Source organism: Hyaena hyaena, unplaced genomic scaffold (genome assembly GCF_003009895.1).
Source record: "Hyaena hyaena isolate Hyena2069 unplaced genomic scaffold, ASM300989v1 scaffold_159, whole genome shotgun sequence".
In the NCBI taxonomy this organism is placed as follows: domain Eukaryota; kingdom Metazoa; phylum Chordata; class Mammalia; order Carnivora; family Hyaenidae; genus Hyaena; species Hyaena hyaena.
This window is the reverse complement of record NW_024080791.1, coordinates 2708141-2730286: the sequence shown is the minus strand read 5'-3', so window position 1 is coordinate 2730286 and position 22146 is coordinate 2708141. Positions and strand designations below refer to the sequence as shown.

Sequence of the window (22146 nt, the reverse complement as noted above, 5' to 3'; positions counted from 1 at the left end):
TTTGCATGCTTAACGTGGCTTTGCCTGGATGTTCTTTTTGGTAAGTTCCAAATTTATGAAGCATATTGTTTTTTTGTAGTATAAGTCACAGTGTTTTTCATCCTTTTTTTCCTCTCACTTCTAGTAATGTGATCATGCTCATGAGTTTTTAATTTTTTTAAAGAGTTTATTTGATACTTTTCCTTAACATTTTCCAGTTTTCCTTAATAGTAGTGCAGTTTGGTACTAATCTGCTTTGATTGGTTTTATAGCCTCACACTGTCAGTTGCTGATCACTATTAGCAGTTGCTGCCTCAAGTATTTTGGTTTTTTTAAAAAGCCTTAATCATCTAGAGATATTGTTCTAAGAGCTTGTGCTTCCATAAAGCAATCATAAAAAAAGATAGTTTGTAGTAAAATTAAATATTTTTGCTCTCAATGAACAATGCATTTTAATTTTGTTTTTTTACAGCAACAGCTTGCACAGCTACAGAAAGAAAAATCAGAGATTCTGAAAAATCTGGCATTATACTACTTCACATTTGTAGATGTTATGGAATTTAAGGTATGTATTTTAATATGTAAAATTTAACATTTGAGAGATAGATTGAGGTTAATTGTATAAATTGCTTTCTCACTTGTAGATAATAAAATTAGAATTCTTTTATAACTAAAATTTAAAATACATTTTATTTTTGTGTGTTTTCTAAATTTAGTATTATTTACTTAGGTAAAAAATTAACATAAGCTTTTTTTCAGGACCATGTTTGTGAATTGCTGAACACTATCGATGTTTGCCAAGTCTTCTTTGATATTGTAAGTGTTATTTTCAGAAAAAATCCTGATTTTCTTCTGATAGTTTTTTTTTTAAACATTTTTATTCGTTTTTGAGAGACACCTAATGACTGGGCATGAGTGGGGGAGGGGCCGAGAGAGGGAGGCACAGAATCCAAAACAGGCTTCAGGCTCTGAGCTGTCAGCACAGAGCCTGACATGGGGCTTTAACCCATGAACTGTGAGGTCATGACCTGAGCTGAAGTCAGACGCTTAACCAAATGAGCCACCCAATTGCCCTTCTATCTGTTAGTTTCTAATAGAACTAAGGGGACTGAATATTTTTGTTTAGAGAAAATTTACATGACTTGCATGTGAATTTTTAGCATTGTTAATTTGACTTATTTTGTAGCACTTTTTAAAGGTAAGGAGTTATAATGTATTCTCTGTTTTTACTTGCTTATTTCATTGTTATGGAATATAAATCTTGCATGTATTGGAAAGTAATTGTTAATTTTAGTATTTTGTTTTAGTAAGTGCAATTTTAAAAAGTTAAGTGAGTAATACTTTTCTCTGTAAAAGACATACTTGATAGAATCTTAGGTACAACAGTTTCTAAATACAGAAGTCAAAGTGAAAAATGCCTCCATTGACAATTTACTTATTAAATGACTTATTATTTATTCAGTACTACTTTTTCTTGATTAATGAGATTGGCTCCATATTACTTCTTATTCTTGTTTTATTTATCCTTTTAAACTGTTTACCAGTTAAATAAAGCAATAACAAATTTTGTCCATAAAATTTTGTCACCAACACAAAACTGTTACTTGTAACTTCTAAATTTTAGGTTTGTTTTTGGTGTAAGGAATTAGAATTTTAGAATTTGGGATTAAGTAACTAGAGAATATTATTGGTTTTTAATAGCTGCCATGAAGATTTTTGTGTATGTGTGTTTAAAAGTTTGCAAAATAGGAGTTTAACTTGATTTTTGTTTTCTAGACTGTAAATTTTGATTTAACAAAGAACTACTTAGATTTGATTATAACCTATACAACACTAATGATACTACTGTCTCGAATTGAAGAAAGGAAGGCAATCATTGGATTATACAACTATGCTCATGAAATGACCCATGGAGCAAGGTAGACCTGCATTATACAGATCTTTGTGAAATTCTCAGTTTGATGGCTAACAACTCACTGAAATTTGGTATGTCTGTTTTAAGTGACCGAGAATACCCACGCCTTGGTCAGATGATTGTGGATTATGAAAACCCTTTAAAGAAAATGATGGAAGAATTTGTACCCCATAGCAAGGTAAGACCTGATTTTTAGATTGCTTTAGCAGACATATGAAATAGCATAATGGTGGACAGTTACAGTGATAAACTTTGTGAAAAACATAATGGGATATGAATAATAGCTATATGTGGTGTTATCTTTTTTTGTTTAAAATTTTTTTAACACTTCTTTATCTTTGAGAGGAAGGGAGAGATAGAGCTCGAGCAGGGGAGGGGCAGAGAGAGGGAGGCGCCGAATCCAAAGCAGGCTCCAGGTTCTGAGCTGTCAGCACAGAGCCCGATACAGGGCTGGAACTCATGAACTGTGAGATCATGACCTGAGCTAAAGTTGGATGCTGAACCCACTGAGCCACCCAGGTGCCCCCTGTATGGTGTTAACTAATTGTGAACCAGAGAACTCATTAGTTAGATTCCAAATAATATGTGGAGACTCAGGAATATATTGATCCACTATAGTTTTATTTTTATTTTTTTAAGTTTATTTTTAAAGTTTATTTTATTTATTTTGAGAGAGAGATAGAAGAGCAAGGGAGAGAAGGGAGATCATGACCTGAGCTGAAATCAGGAGTCGGATGCTTAACTGACTGAGCCACCCAGGCAACCCCATGATAGTTTTTAGATTCAGTATACAATATAGAGGTAGTGAAGTTTAGTATTTGGGAATGTCTGCTTTGACACCAGACTACCTGGGTTCTAATCCCAACTCTGCCAATTACTAAGTATGTAATATTGGGCAAGTTACTTAACCAGCTTTGCTGTATCTGTTTTCTTATCTGTAAAAATGGAGTAATAGTATCTACCTCATATGGATGTTATGATGGTTAAACAAGTTACTTCATAAAAAGTATTTAGATACATACTATTTGATGAATTTTAACTATGTTATTAATAAAGCTTCTTATTAAGAAAAGAATTACAAGAGTTTTGTGAAAATAATTTTGAATGTCTGTTTTTTACAATGTATTACAAAAGTAGTTTTAATGAAACAATTTTGGCTCAAGGGGGTCTTGCCATTATAGTTCTCTGCAGTAGGGCTGATTCAAAGAACCATAGTTCATAAGTACATCAAGGAAATTTATAGGTATCTCATACATCCTCATTACAGATAAAAATTTAAGGTTGGAGAAGTGACACAAGAAGTCATTTAGCAGCAGTAGGGGCAAAACCAGAGCTAAATCCAAAGATTTTAGAATCTTGCTTCATTCTGTTTGAATCATGAGAGTTAAACATTTTAATAATATACTATTTTGTATAAATCTGTGCTTTTTTTTCTGACCTACAGTTAACACCAAGAAGTTTCCTTCGATTTTTTTACTCCAGTAAAACTTCTGAAGATGCATTTACAGATGTGTTTGCAATTTAATTTCTTTACTTAGCTGTATTATACCCACAAATTTATATAGGTTTAATGTTTTGAAGTTAGTTGGATCATTAGTTTGAAAGAGGCTAGTGGATGGCATCAGTTTTGAAGTAAAAATCAGCATTGTAGATGGAAGAGTCAGGATTCCTCAGAGTGCTGAGCATATCCTAGTCATTTGTCTCCGATTTTGGTATTGCTTTTTCCTCGCCTAGAACTGTCTTCCCTACTCCTCTCTGTTTTCTCTGTGGATTCATTTCTGACTTTTTGCCAGTCACATACAGCCTTGTTTTTATTTAGCCGATTGAGATTTGGTACTTTTCCCACTTAGGTGATGAAAATTTCCTTCAAGCCTGTTGCATGTTTTTTTAAGTTCTCTATGGTCATTTGCATTTATGAGTCTATTAATAATTACTTCAGGAGAACTGTCCATTTGGATTAGACCCTTTATTTCCTAATTACAATTTTTCTGATGTTCCGTGATATCTCCAGTTTAGGTAGAAAGTCTGTCCTGTATTTGCTAAGGTTTTTTAAAATTAATTTTAAAAACATTCATAATCGCTTGGTAGAATATAATAAAAATACAAATTCCTGGGGTCTACTCCCAGAGGTTCTGGTTCCCTGAATTTCACTAAGGTTACTAAGAATTCAGGTAGAACTCTGGATTCTGGTTTCTGAACAAATTCCATGGTAATTTATGTGCAATCAGGTGTTCACTCTTGTACAGAGATTCTAGGAAGCAAAGATGAATAGCAAAGGATAGTTAAAAAAGCAAGTAAGAAGCCAATGAGAAGAAACCTTAAATACCTTCATGATAAAGCTATAATTAACAGACCAAATGACAAATAGAAGTTAAGTAATTTATTAAGATAGAGCACATTTTTTAAGAAAGAATTCTTTGGAGTAATATGAAATATGTTGAACTCTATTAACAGTTATATAACCCTCCTGTTCTTTCAAAGAACTATTAGAGTAGAAAATGATAACACTAAAGAATGTGCTTACTACCCCTTTTGAAATAAAGATCCCAAGATTGCCCAACATTGTAACTTTTAAGGAAGTAACATGATTCCCCCTTGCCCAGGAATGCAGAATCTATGTATTTTTATGAAATTAAAAAAAATTCTAGAGCAGTAGCCAGACTACTACTGGCCAGTAGTAGCCAGAACCGCTGTAGATATCATAGGAGCATAGTTGTAATTAGGCTTGTAGCTGTTTTAGGATGGTACCATTAGAAACACACAGCAGTTGTAGCTGAAACTTAAAAAGGAAAAAAAATATTCCTCAACTTCCTTTTTTCCTATTTTAATTAGTCTCTTTCAGATGCACTAATTTCTCTTCAGATGGTATATCCTCGAAGGAATCTTTCAGCTGACCAGTGGAGAAATGCCCAACTCTTGAGTCTTATCAGTGCACCCAGTACAATGCTTAATCCTGCACAGTCTGACACCGTATGGTTATATTTTTCCCTTTTTGAATAAAAATAGTAAAGTTGATTTAAAAAAAAATATCAGTTAATGCAGTAGTGTTGTGGTTTTTCTTCCAATTGATGTTAGCCTATCAGTGAAGTTTATTGTAAAATGTTCAGTAATTAAGTTGTGCTGTTGAGTTTTTTTTATTTCTAAGTTTCTGATGCTCAGTTAATACAATTAGTAATTTAAGTATTTTCTTTTAAAATTTAAACGTTTTGTTATGTTATAGTAGAAGATTTGGAAAATGCAGAAAATTGTAAAGAAGGAAACAAAAATCACCTTAAATCTTCACCAACTAGAGAAAATCATTACATTGTTTTGTACAGTTGACCCTTGAACAACGTAGGTTGGAACTGTGTGGGTTCACTTAAACATGGTTTTTTTTTTTTTTTTTTTTTTTTGGATGAATACAGTATTGTGTTGTAAATGTATTTTCTCTTGAGATTTTCTTAGTATTTTCTCTAGTTTACTTTGTTGTAAGAATACATTATATAATATGTGTAACGAATACATTATATAATATGTGTAACATAAAAAATATATATTAATTGACTTTGTCATTGGTAAGGCTTACGGTCACCAGTAAGCTATTTAAATTTTGGGGAGTCAAGTGTGTTATGCAAATTTTCAGCTGGGGGAGGGGGGAAGGGTATTGGCATTCCTAACCTCCTGTTGTTCAATGGTCAACTATTTTCAATCTCTTCTCTGTATATGTAAAAATAAACTAAAAATAGATGTACAGATGGAAAATACACACACATAACTACTGATTGGGGTGAGACAGAGAGTATCCATGTACATGAATCTTTTTTAAATTGATTAAATATTATCCTTTGACATACTACAAACTCTGAAATAGACTTGGGACATTTACAAGTTGTCATTTATCAGATTGAAGACAGTTTAGCAACAGTCTTATTTTAATTGAGATTTCAGGGAGTATAAATGTTAAAGAGACAGCTCTCATTGTCCTTTATGGACTGCAAGTTTCAATAATAGGTTCTAAAACTTTCATCCAGCTTTTTAAATACGTCATGGTGGTATTTGAGCCAAGAATTGAGTAGTAAGAATTTTTAGGAGGAAAAGAAAGAGAGTGACTTAGTGTAGGATTTGTTATTTTAGAATTTCTTCTAATCACAAGTATATATATTCTCTTTTTAAGATGCCTTGTGAATATCTCTCTTTGGATGCAATGGAAAAATGGATTATCTGTAAGTAAAATAAGTTAGTTTTGTAATTATCTCTCAGGTTTTAAGTTTTAGAGAAAAATAACAGATAACCTCGGTTACTTCTGTGCCAAGCACTGTCCTAATAAGCTTTCTCCTCATTCACTTCTCATACTGACCCTGTCTGAATAGTCTGTTTTATAGATGAGGAATCTAAAGCTTAGGCTATGTAACTAATCAGTGACAAAGACAAAATGACAACCCAGGCTATTGCCAAGGCTCAAGGTACATTATATTGCCTCTCAATATAATTGTCAGAACTACATTTTTGTTTTGTTTTTGATTTTTTTAAAATGTCATGTTTATTCAGTTAATGTTTTCGGTTTTAATTTACTTCAGTATGTATAATAGTGACTCATGGTTGGCAGTTAAATGCATGGAGGATGAAATTACTAGTTGTGCTCCTGGGACGTTCACAAACTCTAGGGGAAATAGACACAGTAACATATAGGTATAATGTAGAATGATAATTACTATAATACAATTACTTCTGCCACCTCCCGGTCCAGTGGCATATGGGAATAATTATGAGCAGTTTGTGTTTTTTAGTTCTTATAGGTCTTGTTTCTTGGTTTATTAACCTTTATTTAAGATTTATATATTAACTTATTATAGTACGTTTCAAACTGTAGTGAAGGACCAGTTTAAAAAAATTTTTTTTGCATTAATACTTCTATAAAATTCAAAGAAAGTGAATTACTAGAATTACCAGAAATAAAGTAATAAAGATGCAAAAGCCCACATTTTTAATTATTAAATTCAGTTTAACAGATTATTTTTAGGTTTCTATTCATAAATCAATGTCAAATTTTTATGAGAGTTTCTAAATACTGTTAGTTTTTCTACTTAATCTTTAGTTTTTCTACTTAATGTCATTATGCCCTGGCACTTTGAATAGCACTGTTACTAGTATGAAAGAGGAGGGATTTAGCACATACTCCCTGTCCTTCGCCATTTTTATTAATTATATATTTTACATCATTTTTGTGGTATTCTATTTTATTCTGTAACGATAGTTAAGCTTTTTCATTCCTTAGTCTCTTACTTGATCAAAACACAGCTTCCAAAGTATTAATTTTGTATAAATGTATCGTGATCCTTGGTTGTTCATGTTTATGGAAGTTTGGCTGTAGAACAGTGGTGATTAGGTAGCATGATGAGCTCTAGGGTTAATAGCACTAGTTCCCCTAGTCTTTAGGAATGCTGATTGCAGGGCCCTGCATGATGGAGGTGGGTCAGAAGGCAGGCTACCCTAAGAGAAAATACAGGGACATAGAGAAGGCAGATTTGGGATAACCACAGTTGGCCAAGTAAGGAAGGTTTACTCTGAGGTTTGCTGTTTTCATGTGTTTGAGCCTTGAGTAGAGTTAATATAGAAGTTAAGAATTACCTTAAATTCTGCACTTGTCTTTTTGGCCCTAAGACCCATAGTAGGACTTTTCTGTAGACGATGGTCTACTTTCTTTAGTGCTTTGCTCTAGATTAGTTTGAAGTGTGGTCCCTGGATCAGCAGCATTACCTAGGAACTTATTAGATACGTAGAATCTTGATCTTCATCCTAGACCTATTCAGTTAGAAACTGAATGGATCCTAGCTATCTGATTTAATAAGACTTTCCAGTAGTTCTGATGCAAGCTAAAGTTTGAGGATCACTGGTATAGATTATAGCCTGGGGCCGAGAGTTACTGAGAGTCTGAAATGTTGAAGACCCAGCTATTTAGAATGCAATTTATAAAATAACATACCCTGATGTTCTTTTCATGGTCTATTCTTGCTCTGTTGGTTGGACTCAGAGGACTCCTTGGGAAAGATCTCTTTTCATCTCTGGAGTTTTGGATTACTAATTCCTGACTCTTTAAATTGATAGTCGAGTTCTACCTAAAGATTTTTCCCAACTTTCTAGTCTAGTATTGGTCTGTCGTCTGTCTTTCTTTCGTTCTTTCTTTCTTTCTTTGTTTCTTTCTTTCTTTCTTTCTTTCTTTCATATCCACGTTAGTTAGCATATAGTGCAATAATGATATCAGGAGTAGAATCCAGTGATTCATCCCCTACATATAACACCCAGTGCTCCTCCCAACAAGTGTCCTCCTTAATGCCCCTTGCCCATTTAGTCCATCTCCCTACCAAAAACCCCTCCAGCAACCCTCAGTTTGTTCTTGTGTTTGAGAGTCTCTTATGTTTTGTCCCCCTCCCTGTTTATATAATTTTTGCTTCCCTTCCCTTATGTTCATCTGTTTTGTATCTTAAATTCCATATATGTGTGAAGTCATATGATACTTGTCCTTCTCTAATTTCGCTTAGCATAATACCCTCTCGTTCCATCCACATAGTTGCAAATGGTTTCATTCTTAGTATTGGTCTTTTATCCTGTTTTCTAACATTTTTGTGGCTTAAAAAAATTAAAATTTTTTTCTGTCCTTTTGGGATCTTGGTGGGGAAAGGAAATTAATATGTGATTTAATTAATAATTATCCTAATCTTGGGCAGTCTATTTTAAATTAATTTGCCTTTTATTCTGTCGTGAATAAATGAAAATATTTTAATTCATAAGGTAATCCATATCTTAATGAAATATATGGTAACCCATAATATAACTGCTAATATTTTTAGAGAAACATTTTATTATCTGCAGCAATTTTGTGACTCTAAGTATTCAATGAGGTATTAGACACTTAGTGAAATCTCTTTTTACTCGGGTTTAGAGTAAAAAGCCATTATATAAGATAAGAATCTTTTACAAACAGTTTCTCTTGAAGATTCTTTAAGTTTCCATGCATGTATTTTGTTTCTCTGGTTGTGTACCAGATCATATAGTTGGCTGTGTTTAGGGGTCCTGTTGCATGAGAAACATTTTTATGTTTCAGGGTATTTAAGAAAGTTAAATATGCTTCTGTATATGATTCCACAGTATATGCCTACTTAACTTAAAAAGTTAACTTGCTTGTGTAGTGTCCTGTTAAAGAAGGTTGAGCTAAGAATAAAAAGATAAATGACAAGTTATATGTTAGTGATTCAGGAGTTTAAAGCGGGGAATGACTACTGAGAATCCTAGGGAAATCTCACAGAAGTAGGATTGGTTTGTAACTGACCCAGTATAGTACCTTGTGTATAATAGGTACTGAGTAAATGTTGAATGAATGACAGATGAGGTTTTGTGACCTAGTGGAGAGGGCTAGAGAGGACATCAACAAATATACAGGATTTTACATTTGTATAGAATTTCAAAAGTAGATAATAAAAGATGAAAGAGATATATGAATTTTTGTAAGAGAGCAGCATAATATATTGAAAGAACATTAGGCTTTTAAGGTAAATACTTGAGGTTAAATCTAGCTCAAATAGTTAATAGTTTAACTTGAGGAAGTCATTGAACCTTTATTTCTTCCACTGTAAAAGAAGGATACCATCTATTTTATCTACTCCAAAGAATCCTGTGAGATAATATATGTGAAAGCTTATTTAGTAATCTATATATTGCTATGAAAATGTGAGATACATTTCTTCTGGTGATTTAGAAAAGTAGATTAGCCTTATTTTTCATTTATTGTAACATTTATGATAAGTATATTATGTTTTGATTAGTTTAACTTCTGATTTCTAGGTTAAAATATTTTATGAAGATTTTTGAAAATGTCTTTTACTCATTTATTAAAATGACTTCTTTCACAACCTAGAAGCATCACTTTTTCTCATCAGTGTGGATTCAAAGAACTGATTTTGCAGAATACAGAAAATTATTGATAGAAAATTTGTTGCCATCTTGTGTGTATGAGTTATTAACTGTCACTTAAAAAAACTCAATTTTATGTTTCTGAAATTTTTGAAAGCCACTTTGTAACGGAAAGAATTTAATTTTGGAATACTTTTATATTTGTATTTTTTTTTTTTTAAGTTGGCTTCATTTTGTGCCATGGGATTCTAAATACTGATGCGACGGCACTGAACCTTTGGAAGCTAGCTCTTCAAAGTAGCTCTTGCCTCTCTCTCTTTCGGGATGAAGTTTTCCACATTCACAAAGCTGCAGAAGACTTATTTGTAAACATACGAGGGTATGGCATTTTCATTTGTCTTTTTTTGGAGAAAGGTAGTGAGTGGATTATTTTTATTGAAGTTTGGGGATAGAGAAGGGTCATGTCTACAAGAAGATATTGCCTGTACCCTCTTACTGGCCACAGTAAGTTTCTTCCTTAACGGTCATCCTGATAGGGTATTTTCAGTATTTTATATGTAACTTCACAGACTGAAGTATCTAGTGTTTCTCCCCTTTTAAAACTTACATTCTAGGATAAAGAAGATGTGTCCTCTTTTGCAAATCATGATGCAGGTTTAGATGTACACATTGCTAAAAGAACCATATACATTTTAGAGTTTTGAAATTTTTAGAAGTGCTATTGAAAAGTATGTGGATCAGTCAGAAGAGCTTCATTAAATTACAGAAGTCAGACCACTGGACATAAGAAATCATGTTTCCTTTTAATAAGTTATTCCAAGTGACTCACTTACATTCATTCCCTGGAAAGCAAACAGTTCTTACAAATTTGTTTCCTTGAAATTTTTAATGCCTGCATTTCTTTCCATATGAGGTTCTGTAGGCAGTATATAGAAGACAGGTTGGCCTCAGACTTGGTAGCAGTTTTGAAATCTTTTGGGAGCATCTAAAATATTCTGGGATCCCCTGTACCTGAAAGTGTCAAATAATTATGTTTAGCTTGTTAGTTTCAGATAGAAATGAAGTTTCCCAACATTTATTTCATATCCAATATAGAAATGTTTTCATACAGGGTGCCTGGGTGACTCAGTTGGTTGAGTGTCCAGCCATTAATCTCAACTCAGGTCTTGATCTCAGGGTTGTGAGTTCAGGCCCCATGTTGGACTCCATGATGGGCATGAAACCTACTTAAAAGTCTTGAGGAAATTGGGATAAAACATCTCTTAGTTATTAAAAAATAAATATATGTTTAACACTACCAACTTAAGCCTCAAACTTTAGTCTGCATAAAAATTACTCTGGGATGTGTATTAAAATCCACATTATTGGACATCATCCCTAACTTGTATTTCCTATTTCTGTATCTTGGAGAGGTTAAAAGAATCTGCTCTTTTTCTCCTTAGTATTTTTTTAATGTTTTATTTATTTCTGAGAGAGAGAGAGAGAAACAGAGACAGTGTGAGCAGGGGAGGGTCAGAGAGAGAGGGAGATACAGAATCTGAAGCAGGCTCTGGGCTCTGTGCTGACAGCTCAGGCACTCCTGAGCCACTCAGGCACTCCTCCCTAGTATTTTTGAAGTAGAATTTACAGACAGAAAAGTGCATAAATTTTACGTGTGTTATCTTAGTAACTTTGTATACATTGAATACTCTAGATGACCACTTTAGATCAAGATATAGAACATTTTCATTATCCCCAGAAAATTGTCTTGTGCTTGTTTTTGGTCAGTACTGCCAACCCTGGTCTCCCAACTTCCAGTCCCCTTCTCAGATGACCTGTTCTGGTTTCTGTCACCATTGATGTTTCTGAGATTCTCATGCTGGTAGCATCTCAGGCATAATATGAGAACTAGTGCCCTATGTACTTTCCAGATCTTATTTGGCTTTTATTTTAGATGCTGGAGTACTTGGAAGTATCTTACATCAGATGGGATACTTTCTGATTTACTTTCATTTTCTAATTGTCATTTTCTAATTGGTTCAGGTGGAAAATTAAGGAATGTGTATTATATCTTAGCATATTGATAGCTTCCCTGTGGAATCATATATAAATATATGTAACATTTAGAACCAGATAGTCTATATATTGAGTGAGCTTATTTTATATATGGTATACATAAGTTGAATGACACCATGAGACCAGTTATCTTTTTAAAATTTTTTTTAATATATATTTAGTTTTGAGATAGAGACAGATTGTGGGGTGGGGGTAGAGAATGAAGGAGACGTAAAATCTGAAGCAGGCTTCAGGCTTTGAGCTGTCAGTATATAGGGCCCAATGTGGGCTGCAACCCATGAACCGCAACATAATGACCTGAGCTGAAGTCAGACACTTAAATGACTGAGACACCCATGCACCCCACCAATTGTCTTTGTTACGCTTTTTTTTTCATTACCCTTTGCTAAGAATGAATTTACCATTAAGAATCTTTATATTTAAAGTTGAGAAGTTTTAGTTTATTAAGTCATGAGTTATCAATTGAAAATATGATTTATAGTAGGTACAGGTTAGATTGTAAGTATAAAGACTTATTAATTTTGAAGGGCAGTGATTACAGATTTAGTGTATTTTAGACATTTGCTCAAAGAACACATAAATCTTAGAGTACTTAATTTAGAAGTTGGGAGTTCTTCGTATAAGTGGTCTTATCCAGGTTGTCAAGAAGATAATTTTTCTTTAACATTTTAGGAATTTTGAGTTTTTGCATCTAGTATTTATGAAAATAACATTTATTAGCTCTTCTTTTTACATGTTACCTTTAAACTTTTTTCTTTAAAAAAATTTTTTTATTATGTCCTTTATTTTGAGAGACTGAGACAAGAGAGTGAGTGGGAGAGGGGCAGAGAGAGAGGGAGACAGAATCTGAAGCAGGCTCCAAGCTCTGAGCCATCAGCACAGAGCCCGATGTAGGGCTCAAACCCACGGACTGTGAGATCATGACCTGAGCCGAAGTTGGGCGCTTAACTGACTCAGCCACCCAGGCACCCCTAAACTTTTTGATGATAGTGCCTTTCTTTTTTTTAAATTTTTTTTAATGTTTGTTTATTTTGAGAGAGAGAGCACGCATGTGCACAGGAGGGGTAGAGAGAGGGAGACAGAGGCTTCAAAGGAGGCTCCATACTGTGTGTGTGGGGCTTAAACTCATGACTGCAAGATTATGACCTGAGCCAAACTTGGACGCTTGTCTGACTGAGCCACCCAGGCACCCGGTGTCCTGTTGCTTTTAATTTAAAGTAGTCTTATACTTTCCTGCCCGTTTTTTTCTACCATAAAACGCCTAATTCCAAACATTCACTAGTGTTACTTCCTAGTATATATCCTTGTAGAATTTTTTTTTATCAGATAGCATAAAAATTAGTAGTAGCTTTGTTATTACTTTAGAGTTTTGGAGACCACAGTTAATATCATTGGAGGTACAATTTTAGTGTTTCTTTGGGGACTTAATGAGTTATATTTAATCAAAGATCTACATTGTGAGCCTGAATTTTATTGTTAGATTTAATATAATATGAGATCTGTTTTTCTAAGAAGACTTGACTGGGTTCCTGTAAGGTGTTAGGAAAAGTGGTGGGTGGACTTGTTCCATGCATTTCTAGTTTGAGCACTGGTTTTTCTTGTTGCCAATAGCCATTTTTAATTGACTTTTAGTATTTGGCTAACTCATTTTGTCTGTTATTGATGAAATTAAAATTAACAAGGATCTAATTTTTTTCTTTGCACATAGCTATAATAAGCGTATTAATGACATAAGAGAATGCAAAGAGGCAGCTGTGTCACATGCGTAAGTAGTTCTGTCTTTGTGGAACTTGTAATCAAGAAGAATTTCTGTCTTAAATCATAATTTTGTTCACATATTGCATATTAATGGTGTGCAAGATGGGATAGAATTGGGGAACTTTGAATCATTGAGAAATAAATATATATCCTCAGTATTTAGTAACCTTCAAGTTAGTACAGCCAGATATGAAATATTTTTGAAGTGTTGATAAAAATGCTCTAAGCAAGTATCATACAAAGGTCTTTTATTTTAGGTATGATTCAAGTCTTTTACCATCACTGTGCTTTCATGTCAATACTTTCAAGTTGTAATGATTTTTGTACTACTTCATGGAAATAGATACATCTTTATTCTTTCCCAGATAGTATTTGCTTTTCAAAGTATGTTATCCTTATGCCTTTAACTAATGCCTTTTACAATATTAACTAATTGTAATAAATATTTTATATTAGTAAGTGTGTAGAATAACAAAAATTAGCATATTTAAGATCTTTGAACAACTATTTTTCTCATGAAATAATTATAAATAATTTGATAATTCAATTTACTTGTTACATATATGTATACTTATATAAAATATTTTCTCTACTGAGCCTAGGTAGTATAGAAGTAATATTATCTGATCCATCTGTATTTCTATAAGGCAGAGAGAGTATATAAAGTACTACTGCCATTGACGAAAATATAAAAACCACAAGAAGTTTTAGAATTTAGGTTTAGGCTATAGGATGGATATTAGGAATTTAAATCATCTTTATTCGTTGCTGTCAGTGCCATATCATTTCCTCATGAATATTTTTCCACTGGAATGAAATGCTTATATTATTTAAAAAGTTATTTTCTAGTACCAATAACATTTTGAAGCGTGTTAGCATTCCTTTCTTGACACATACAGAAATACAAATGATTATCACTTCTTCATGGGATAGAATCTATTATAGGCACATATGATTCGTAGCTATCTTCTATGAAACTCTTAAAGGTAAGGCATTTGCCCCCTTTATTATATAAAGTAATTATAAGTAGTAAGCAGTAGGAATTCCTCAGAGGAATTCCTCATTACTTTGTGCCAAACATAGTACTTTATAGACATTTTCTGTTAGTATTAATAACACCACAGACTCCTTGCAGCAACTCTGTGTAATACAATAGTCAAAATAACATTGCCTTTTTCTTAGAAACTGTATTAGATGACTTTATTATTATAAGATAAAAAAGAGCTTGTCTTTGGAATTAGCCTAACATTGTGAAAATACTATGTGTCAGGCGTTATGAAAGATGTATCTTTTGAGGGAGGTGTCATCATCCATGTTTCATAGATGAGAGGCTGTGAAAGTAGGAGGGGTGTGTATGTACACACACACACACACACACACACACACACACGTGGGGGGGGTGGGCAGAAGGTAAAATTTTACACCTATCAAAATTTTAAAACTTTGTTGGGACAGTGTATATTTTGCATAGTGTGAGAAGTTGGAATACTTAGAACATTCTGTGATTTTTTTTTTTCCCACATCAGTATGAGAGTAATTCTTTTAGATTTGCATTTTATTTTAAAAATACTAATGAATATTTATGATTATCCTCATCTTTCTGTTTTTGAACAAGATTGCCAAATGATCGCATCCTAATATCTTTATTGTATATAGCTCTTGTTTAGTCAGTCTTATATATTTAATAAGAATATACTTAATAAACTAGGGTATAATTAATCAGATATTTATTGTGTTCTTGATTTTTTTGTGGGAGTGACAAAATGTATGCAGTGAAACATTGCTTGCTTTCAAGGATTTCACAGTACAGTTTATAAAGTGCTAGGCTAAATGGTATTAAAGTTGCAGAAATTATTCAAAAATGGACATTTGGATATCGGGAATGTTTTTTGAAGGATTGGTCTTGGAGTTTAGGATGTTGATAGGTGGAGAATAACAGAATAAACCTGGTTATAAAAACAGTACAGGGAGGGCAAGGATAAACATAAGATTGGAAATTGAAGAACATGTATGTCATTTAATGACATGACATAAACATGGAAGATACTTTAGGAGCTTGTGCTTCCTAAAAAATCTTTGCAAATTAACCTGAAATGGTAAGTTATTTAATTGCCAATAATGACTTTAGTAGAAACAGATAAATTATAATGTCTTTCCCTATAGTGGTTCAATGCACAGAGAAAGACGCAAATTTTTAAGATCTGCGCTGAAAGAATTGGCTACCGTCCTCTCTGATCAACCTGGCTTGCTAGGTCCTAAGGTAATTGACTTAATTCTTATTTCAACTATAGGTGTACCATATTAAAATTTAAAAAAATGCTGTGTGAAATTTAAAATTTGATTTAATTCTTAGTTCAACTATAGGTGTGCCAATTAAAATTTAAAAAATTCTTCTGGAAAACTCTACTAAAATTTATATTTAACTGAGAATGAATTTGCTTACTTGACATTTATACATCACACCTTCCTGCATTTTTCGTACTTCATGCTTAAATTTGTACTTCCCTTGATACCTGTCTCCAAGTTTTTTTCTGTGTTCTCATTTTTGTCTTTTGAACTTGACATTATCAGTTCTTGCCAGTGATTCTCACTTAGTCAAAGATTATGAATAGGTTTTGTTTATAATCTTGGCATCAGAATAAGCAATGTTATTTATCTTTTTTTAATTAGGCACTTTTTGTTTTCATGGCATTATCCTTTGCCCGTGATGAAATTATCTGGTTACTTCGTCATGCAGATAACATGCCAAAGAAGAGTGCAGATGACTTTATAGATAAGTAAGTTAGCAACATTTAAAGAGTTATTTTTAGAATGTTTTGATGTATGGGATGTGGAATTTAGGAACACTGTAGTTAAATTCTTTTGAAAAGCCTTTTTTAGGGCTTTTCACAGTTTATAATAAAGCGATATTTGTAATATATCATTAGATGATATGAATTAGAATGCAGAATCAACTTTAGCTTAATATTAGGGCTTGTAATGTTTCCTACTACCATAGATGGTCATTAAGTTCTTATTTGTTTTCTTACTATAACCAGTCGTATTATTTTCTTTGGAATTCAATTTTTAAAATGAGTCACTACACAAAAATTTAAATAAGAACCTTTATGAACCAAGTATATTATTTGAAATGTCTTTATCATTTTAGTACACAGTCCTTCAATAGAAATTAGATAAATGAAGCAGAGAAATAAGGGCTTACAGAAAAATCTTATTTCTTCCTAATCCTCTAATCCTCCTTCATTTGTGATTTTTTTTAATGAGGTAATTTATGAGATACTCTAATTTTATTTTCATTTTGGGTTTTCCTTTGTCAAGTTTTTAGTCATAGCTGTTTTTTAATTTTTGTTGTATGTCATGAGAATGTCTTTAGAAAGGGAGTGACATAAAATGATACTTAACAGTGCTTTTTCTAAGAAAAACAACTTTAGTAGTAATATCAGATGCTTTTTATATTTTCCTTAATGGTGAATTTTTTTTGAAATAACTTTTCTTGAATTTTTTATAAAGGCACATTGCTGAATTAATATTTTACATGGAAGAGCTTAGAGCACATGTAAGGAAATATGGACCTGTAATGCAGAGGTATTATGTGCAGTACCTATCTGGCTTTGATGCTGTTGTTCTCAATGAACTTGTGCAGGTAAAAACTGTCTGATGTTATTCTCCCTTCCTTCTTTCCCTCCTTTCTAGTAACTAATTTGTTTGCTCAGTATAATCTAGTGCTAAGTGATAGATACAAATGTAAATAAGTCATTGTCGTATATTGTCAAAAGGAATCATCGCCTAGAGGGGAGAAAACACTTACTTGTAGTCAAGTTACTAGGTGTTAATGCTTAAGTGTGTACAAAGCTCAGATTGAACACAATGCAAAGAATCATTCTTTATTTGGTGTGTGGAGGTTGGTGTAGAGTAACCAAATTATAGAGGGCCTTGCAATAGAGGAGGTTAGTCATAAATCAGACTTATTAGTTAGATCACTTGGGCTCATCATGGATGATGGATTGCGGGGGGCCAAGGGAGGGGGCAGAGAGATTAGAAGAGAGCTGATAAGAGCCTGAACTTGGACAGTGGCTATGGCCACATAAAGAAGAGATGATAGAGACTTTATAATTGATAACCAAGTGTCAGTTATTTGTTAGAGAAAACGTAAAAGTTAAATTTTTTAACATAGTATGTTAGGTGACTAGATTTTTAAAACAAAATTCATCTAGATTTCCTAATAGGATTAAATGTCCTGATTTTATTTTCACTTTGGGTTTTCCTGTATTGATTTTTAGTCTTTTATTTTTTGCTTTCCATAATTTATTTATTCTTTTTCATCTTAATATAGATTTATTTTTATTCCAAATAGGGTAACTGTAAAGAAAATGTTTTTTTTTTTACTTCATTTTGTAAAATCAAGGTGTCTAAAAAGGTACTGTAACCTAATATACAGTATAAAGGAAAAACAGCATGAATTCTCTTTGTATTAAGATTATTGTAGGGGTGCCTGAGTGGTTCATTCGGTTAAGCATCAGACCCTTGACTTTGGCTCAGGTCATGATCTTGTATTTGTGAGTTTGAGCCCCAGATAGGACTCTGTGCAGACAGTGTGGAGCCTGCGTGGGATTCTGTTTCCCTCTCTCTCTCAAAATAAATGAAAATAAACTAAAAAAAAAAAAAAAGACTTTTCTAAAGCTACTAGTTTTTCAGAGATATAACCATACTCCGAAATCCTGATTTGTTTTTTCAAAACTACCTAAAAAATATAAATGAGAAAACATTGTTCATGGAATTGTTTACCTTGAAATATATATACCTAATAGGTTACTATCCTGAACTGCTGTATTTTTTCCTTTATCCACTAGATGGAGGTCAGATGCTTCCTGTCTATAATGCCCATTAAAAAAGGTCTAGAAAAGCTGATTTTATCTCTAGAATGTTATTGCTTTGCTGTCTCATTATTTTAATAGTTATTACTTAACAGATAAACTAGAGGCTTTTGTGCTATCAGAATCTAAAAAGTGAACCAGAATCCTGGTTTCATGTCAATTTGAAACTTGCTGTGGCTGGTTGGATATTTATTAATAGAATTTACAGGTTTGTGTTATAGCATTAAAATTTTTAAATCATTCCATATTTTTTGGTGTCTTTTCATCAACTGTATTTTAACAATACTAGGGAAATTAATGTCTTTTTTTCCGAGAATTATAGTACTATTAGTAGCAGCAATAATACTAATATTAATAATTGTCAGATTTATTGATATTTTATTACATCTATACAACAATCTTCTGAGGGTAGGTATACTTATCATTATTTGTTGAAGAAAATAGACTTTATATGACTTGCTCAGTATCACACGGTTCATAAGTAGTTGAGCCAGTATTTGAATTTAGGCTTTAATGCCAATGCCTGAGCTTTTTATACCCTCTTCTGTTGTGAAGTATATGTATGGTGTTTCTAACCATTTGGTAAGATTTAAATTTAAAACTAAGATTAACCTGTTAATACAGTTTATTGAAATAGATGTTAAATTTGTCTTTTGTGGTGAAATACGCATTTTCTGTTTTAACCATTTTTAAGTGTACAGCATAGTGAAATTATGTATATTCACATTGTGCAAGTTTTGAAAATTATGCTATTTGTGAGCTAAGCATTCACTTATTGAAAAATGTATTATTTATCATCAACTTCAGAGGCACTTTATAAGCTATTCATTTTTTTAGCTGGCTTGAAAGGGATATTTTTGGTCCTAATTTTGTTGAAATATAATACACTCAACAAAAGACACCTATTTTCAGTGTACAGTTTGAATTTTAACAACTGTCTATGTTCACATTACTACCACTACAGTCAAGACAGAGAAAGTTTCCAACACTTAAAAGTTTTCTTCTGTACCTTGTAATTGATTCTCTCTCTAAACCTCTGCCAACCATTCATCTCCTTTTGGTCACTTTTGCATTCTTTTTAACAAAAAATTTCATATACATGGAATCGTATACTATATAATCTGTTGTTTTTTATTTCTTTAGTTAGCATGTTTTTTAGATTCGTCCATGTTAATGTAGGTGCCAACATTTCATTTGCATTTAAGGCTGAAAAATATTCCATAGTATGGGTATACCATCGTGTGTATCTGTTCACCAGTTGATGGCTTTATGAATGATTTCCCCAGTTAGATGTTTTTAACATTATTTTTTGTTTCTTTTTTCAGAATCTTTCTGTTTGCCCTGAAGATGAATCGATCATCATGTCTTCTTTTGTTAACACTATGACTTCCCTGAGTGTAAAACAAGGTAAATCTTTTAAATAAAAGCATATTTTCTTCGAATTAGGTTTTCAAATTAGATCAAGGAGAGGATTTTACAGTTAATTTTTATAGACTTACTTATTTTTGAACATATTTAATTTGTTCTCTTTTGTCTTAGCTTTGTTCTCTGCGAAGCAAAAGTTTCCAAAATGGGTGTGTGATGTTTATGAAAATAATGAGAATTATAGCTTAAAATATTTTATTACTCAGCAGGGGAAAAAAGGCATTTTGTAATATAACACAATAACAACAACAAAGAAACATAATGAACTGTATATGTGGTCCAAGAATCACCTATATCAATAGTATGTACCATTGATAAAATGTTTAAAGAAGTGTCACATACTTACATATTATCCTATTTAATCCACATCAATTTAAAAAAGTTCTTTATACTTTTTATTTGGTAGATTTGGAAACTTAAGATTTGAGAGTTAACCTCTCCATTTTTTTAACATGAGTTGCCCAAGCTCTAACAGTTATTAAACGGTACCATAGGAATATTAAGTTCAGGTCTGTCAATCCCAAAAGTTAATGTCATATACTAGACTGCCTCTCCATTATTTGAAAACTTTACCAACAGATTGATATTCTGTTTTAGTTTTATAATCTTTAAGTAAAGGGTATCCAAAACTTTGAAAATTTCTGAGTAATAAATACATTTTAGCTTAATGTATTAATGTATTTTATCACACTTAAGTAGTAAAACTGTTGTAAAGTTTGTTGGTGATAATTTGGTTTATAAAGAGTTATTTTGAAGAACTTCACCATGCTGTCCAAAGCTTTTGTTTACAGAATTCCTCAAGCTCTGTTCTAGCTCCTTCAAAATTGCCACGTAAGCACACTGATAAAAGAGTTTAGGAGAGAAGTCTGTACTTTACACTTCTCTTAGCATAACTCCCTCCTTCTATCCGTACTTTATAGGATTTGAGAATTACTTCATTGTTTTAGCTATTAAATTATTTTTGTTTTTTTAAGTGTACGGTTTAATAGAGTTAAGTGTATTCACATAATTGCTCAACCAATCTCCAGAGCGTTTTCATCTTGAAAACTGAATCTCTGTAGCTATTAAATATCAACTCCTTAATTTTCCTCACCCCTGATATCTGACATTCTACTTTCTGTTTCTATGAGTTTGGTTACTCTAGGTACCTTTACATAAGTGGGATCATGCAGTATTTGTCTTTTTGTCACTGACTTACTTCACAGCATATGTCCTCAGGATTTAACCACACTAAAGCATGTGTCAGAATTTCCTTCCTTTTGAAGGCCACATTTTGTTCATCTATTCCTCTGTTGGTGGACATTTGGGTTGCTTCTGCCTTTTGGCTATTGTGACTAATGCTACTGGGAACATGGGTTTACAAAGATCTCTTTAAGACCCTGCTTTTAATTCTTTTGTGTATATGGCCATAAATTGAATTATCTTGATGTTAAATTTAAAACTGTATTTATATATTTGAAAATATTAATTTGCTTTGTAATCTTTTTTCTACTATTGTAGTTGAAGATGGAGAAGTATTTGATTTCAGAGGAATGAGGTTAGATTGGTTTAGGTTACAGGTAAGAATAACTTGATTTTCATTGGTTTTCTGTTTGGATATTGAATATTTTAGCTAACATGAAAACATTACTTAGAAAAAAAATTTACTGTTGTATACCTCTTGAAAAGAGTAACCATAAAGAAACCGTTTTTTTATTAAGATAATTGACCTCATAGAAGAAACAATTTTTTTTATTAAGATAATTGACAAAGAACATTATACTAGTTTCAGGTTTGCAACATTATTATGTCCGTACATATTGCAAAATTGTCGCCACAGTGCAACTAATTAACATCCATCACCACACACACATAGTCAGAAATTGTTTTTTTCTTATGATGAGAACTTTTAAGATCTATTTTATTAGCAGCTTTCAAGTATGCAATATGATATTGCTGATATAGTCATCTTGCTGTACATGACATCTCCAGAACTTACTTATTTTATAACTGGAAGTTTGTACTTTTTGGTTACTTTCACCTGTAGTACCTAACTTGGCTCCCCATCTCTGGCAGCCAGCAGTCCATTGTCTCCATCTATGAGTTCAGTTTTGGGGTTTTGTTTTTTGTTATTTTTTCAAATTCCACATATAATTGAGTTAATTTGGCCTTTGTCTTTCTCTGACTTAGTTCACTTAGCAAATTGCGTTTGGGGTCCATTGCATATTGTTGCAAGTGGCAAGATTTACCCCATGTTTTTGGCTGACTAATATT

At 32.5% G+C, this 22146-nt stretch overlaps 1 protein-coding gene across 1 annotated transcript in view; it reads left to right on the top strand.

Annotated features, from left to right (window-relative positions):
- The window catches only part of NCKAP1 (NCK associated protein 1), a 107012-nt gene that overhangs the window by 38036 nt on the left and 46830 nt on the right, over window positions 1-22146 (top strand). Inside the window, exons 3-15 of the mRNA XM_039239633.1 lie at window positions 452-544; window positions 739-795; window positions 1756-1898; window positions 1982-2072; window positions 4727-4864; window positions 6048-6096; window positions 10004-10160; window positions 13545-13601; window positions 15758-15854; window positions 16265-16371; window positions 17105-17237; window positions 19794-19875; window positions 21394-21452. Coding sequence (XP_039095564.1) covers window positions 452-544; window positions 739-795; window positions 1756-1898; window positions 1982-2072; window positions 4727-4864; window positions 6048-6096; window positions 10004-10160; window positions 13545-13601; window positions 15758-15854; window positions 16265-16371; window positions 17105-17237; window positions 19794-19875; window positions 21394-21452 — 1263 coding nt within the window. The remainder of the gene's footprint in view (window positions 1-451; window positions 545-738; window positions 796-1755; window positions 1899-1981; window positions 2073-4726; window positions 4865-6047; window positions 6097-10003; window positions 10161-13544; window positions 13602-15757; window positions 15855-16264; window positions 16372-17104; window positions 17238-19793; window positions 19876-21393; window positions 21453-22146) is intronic.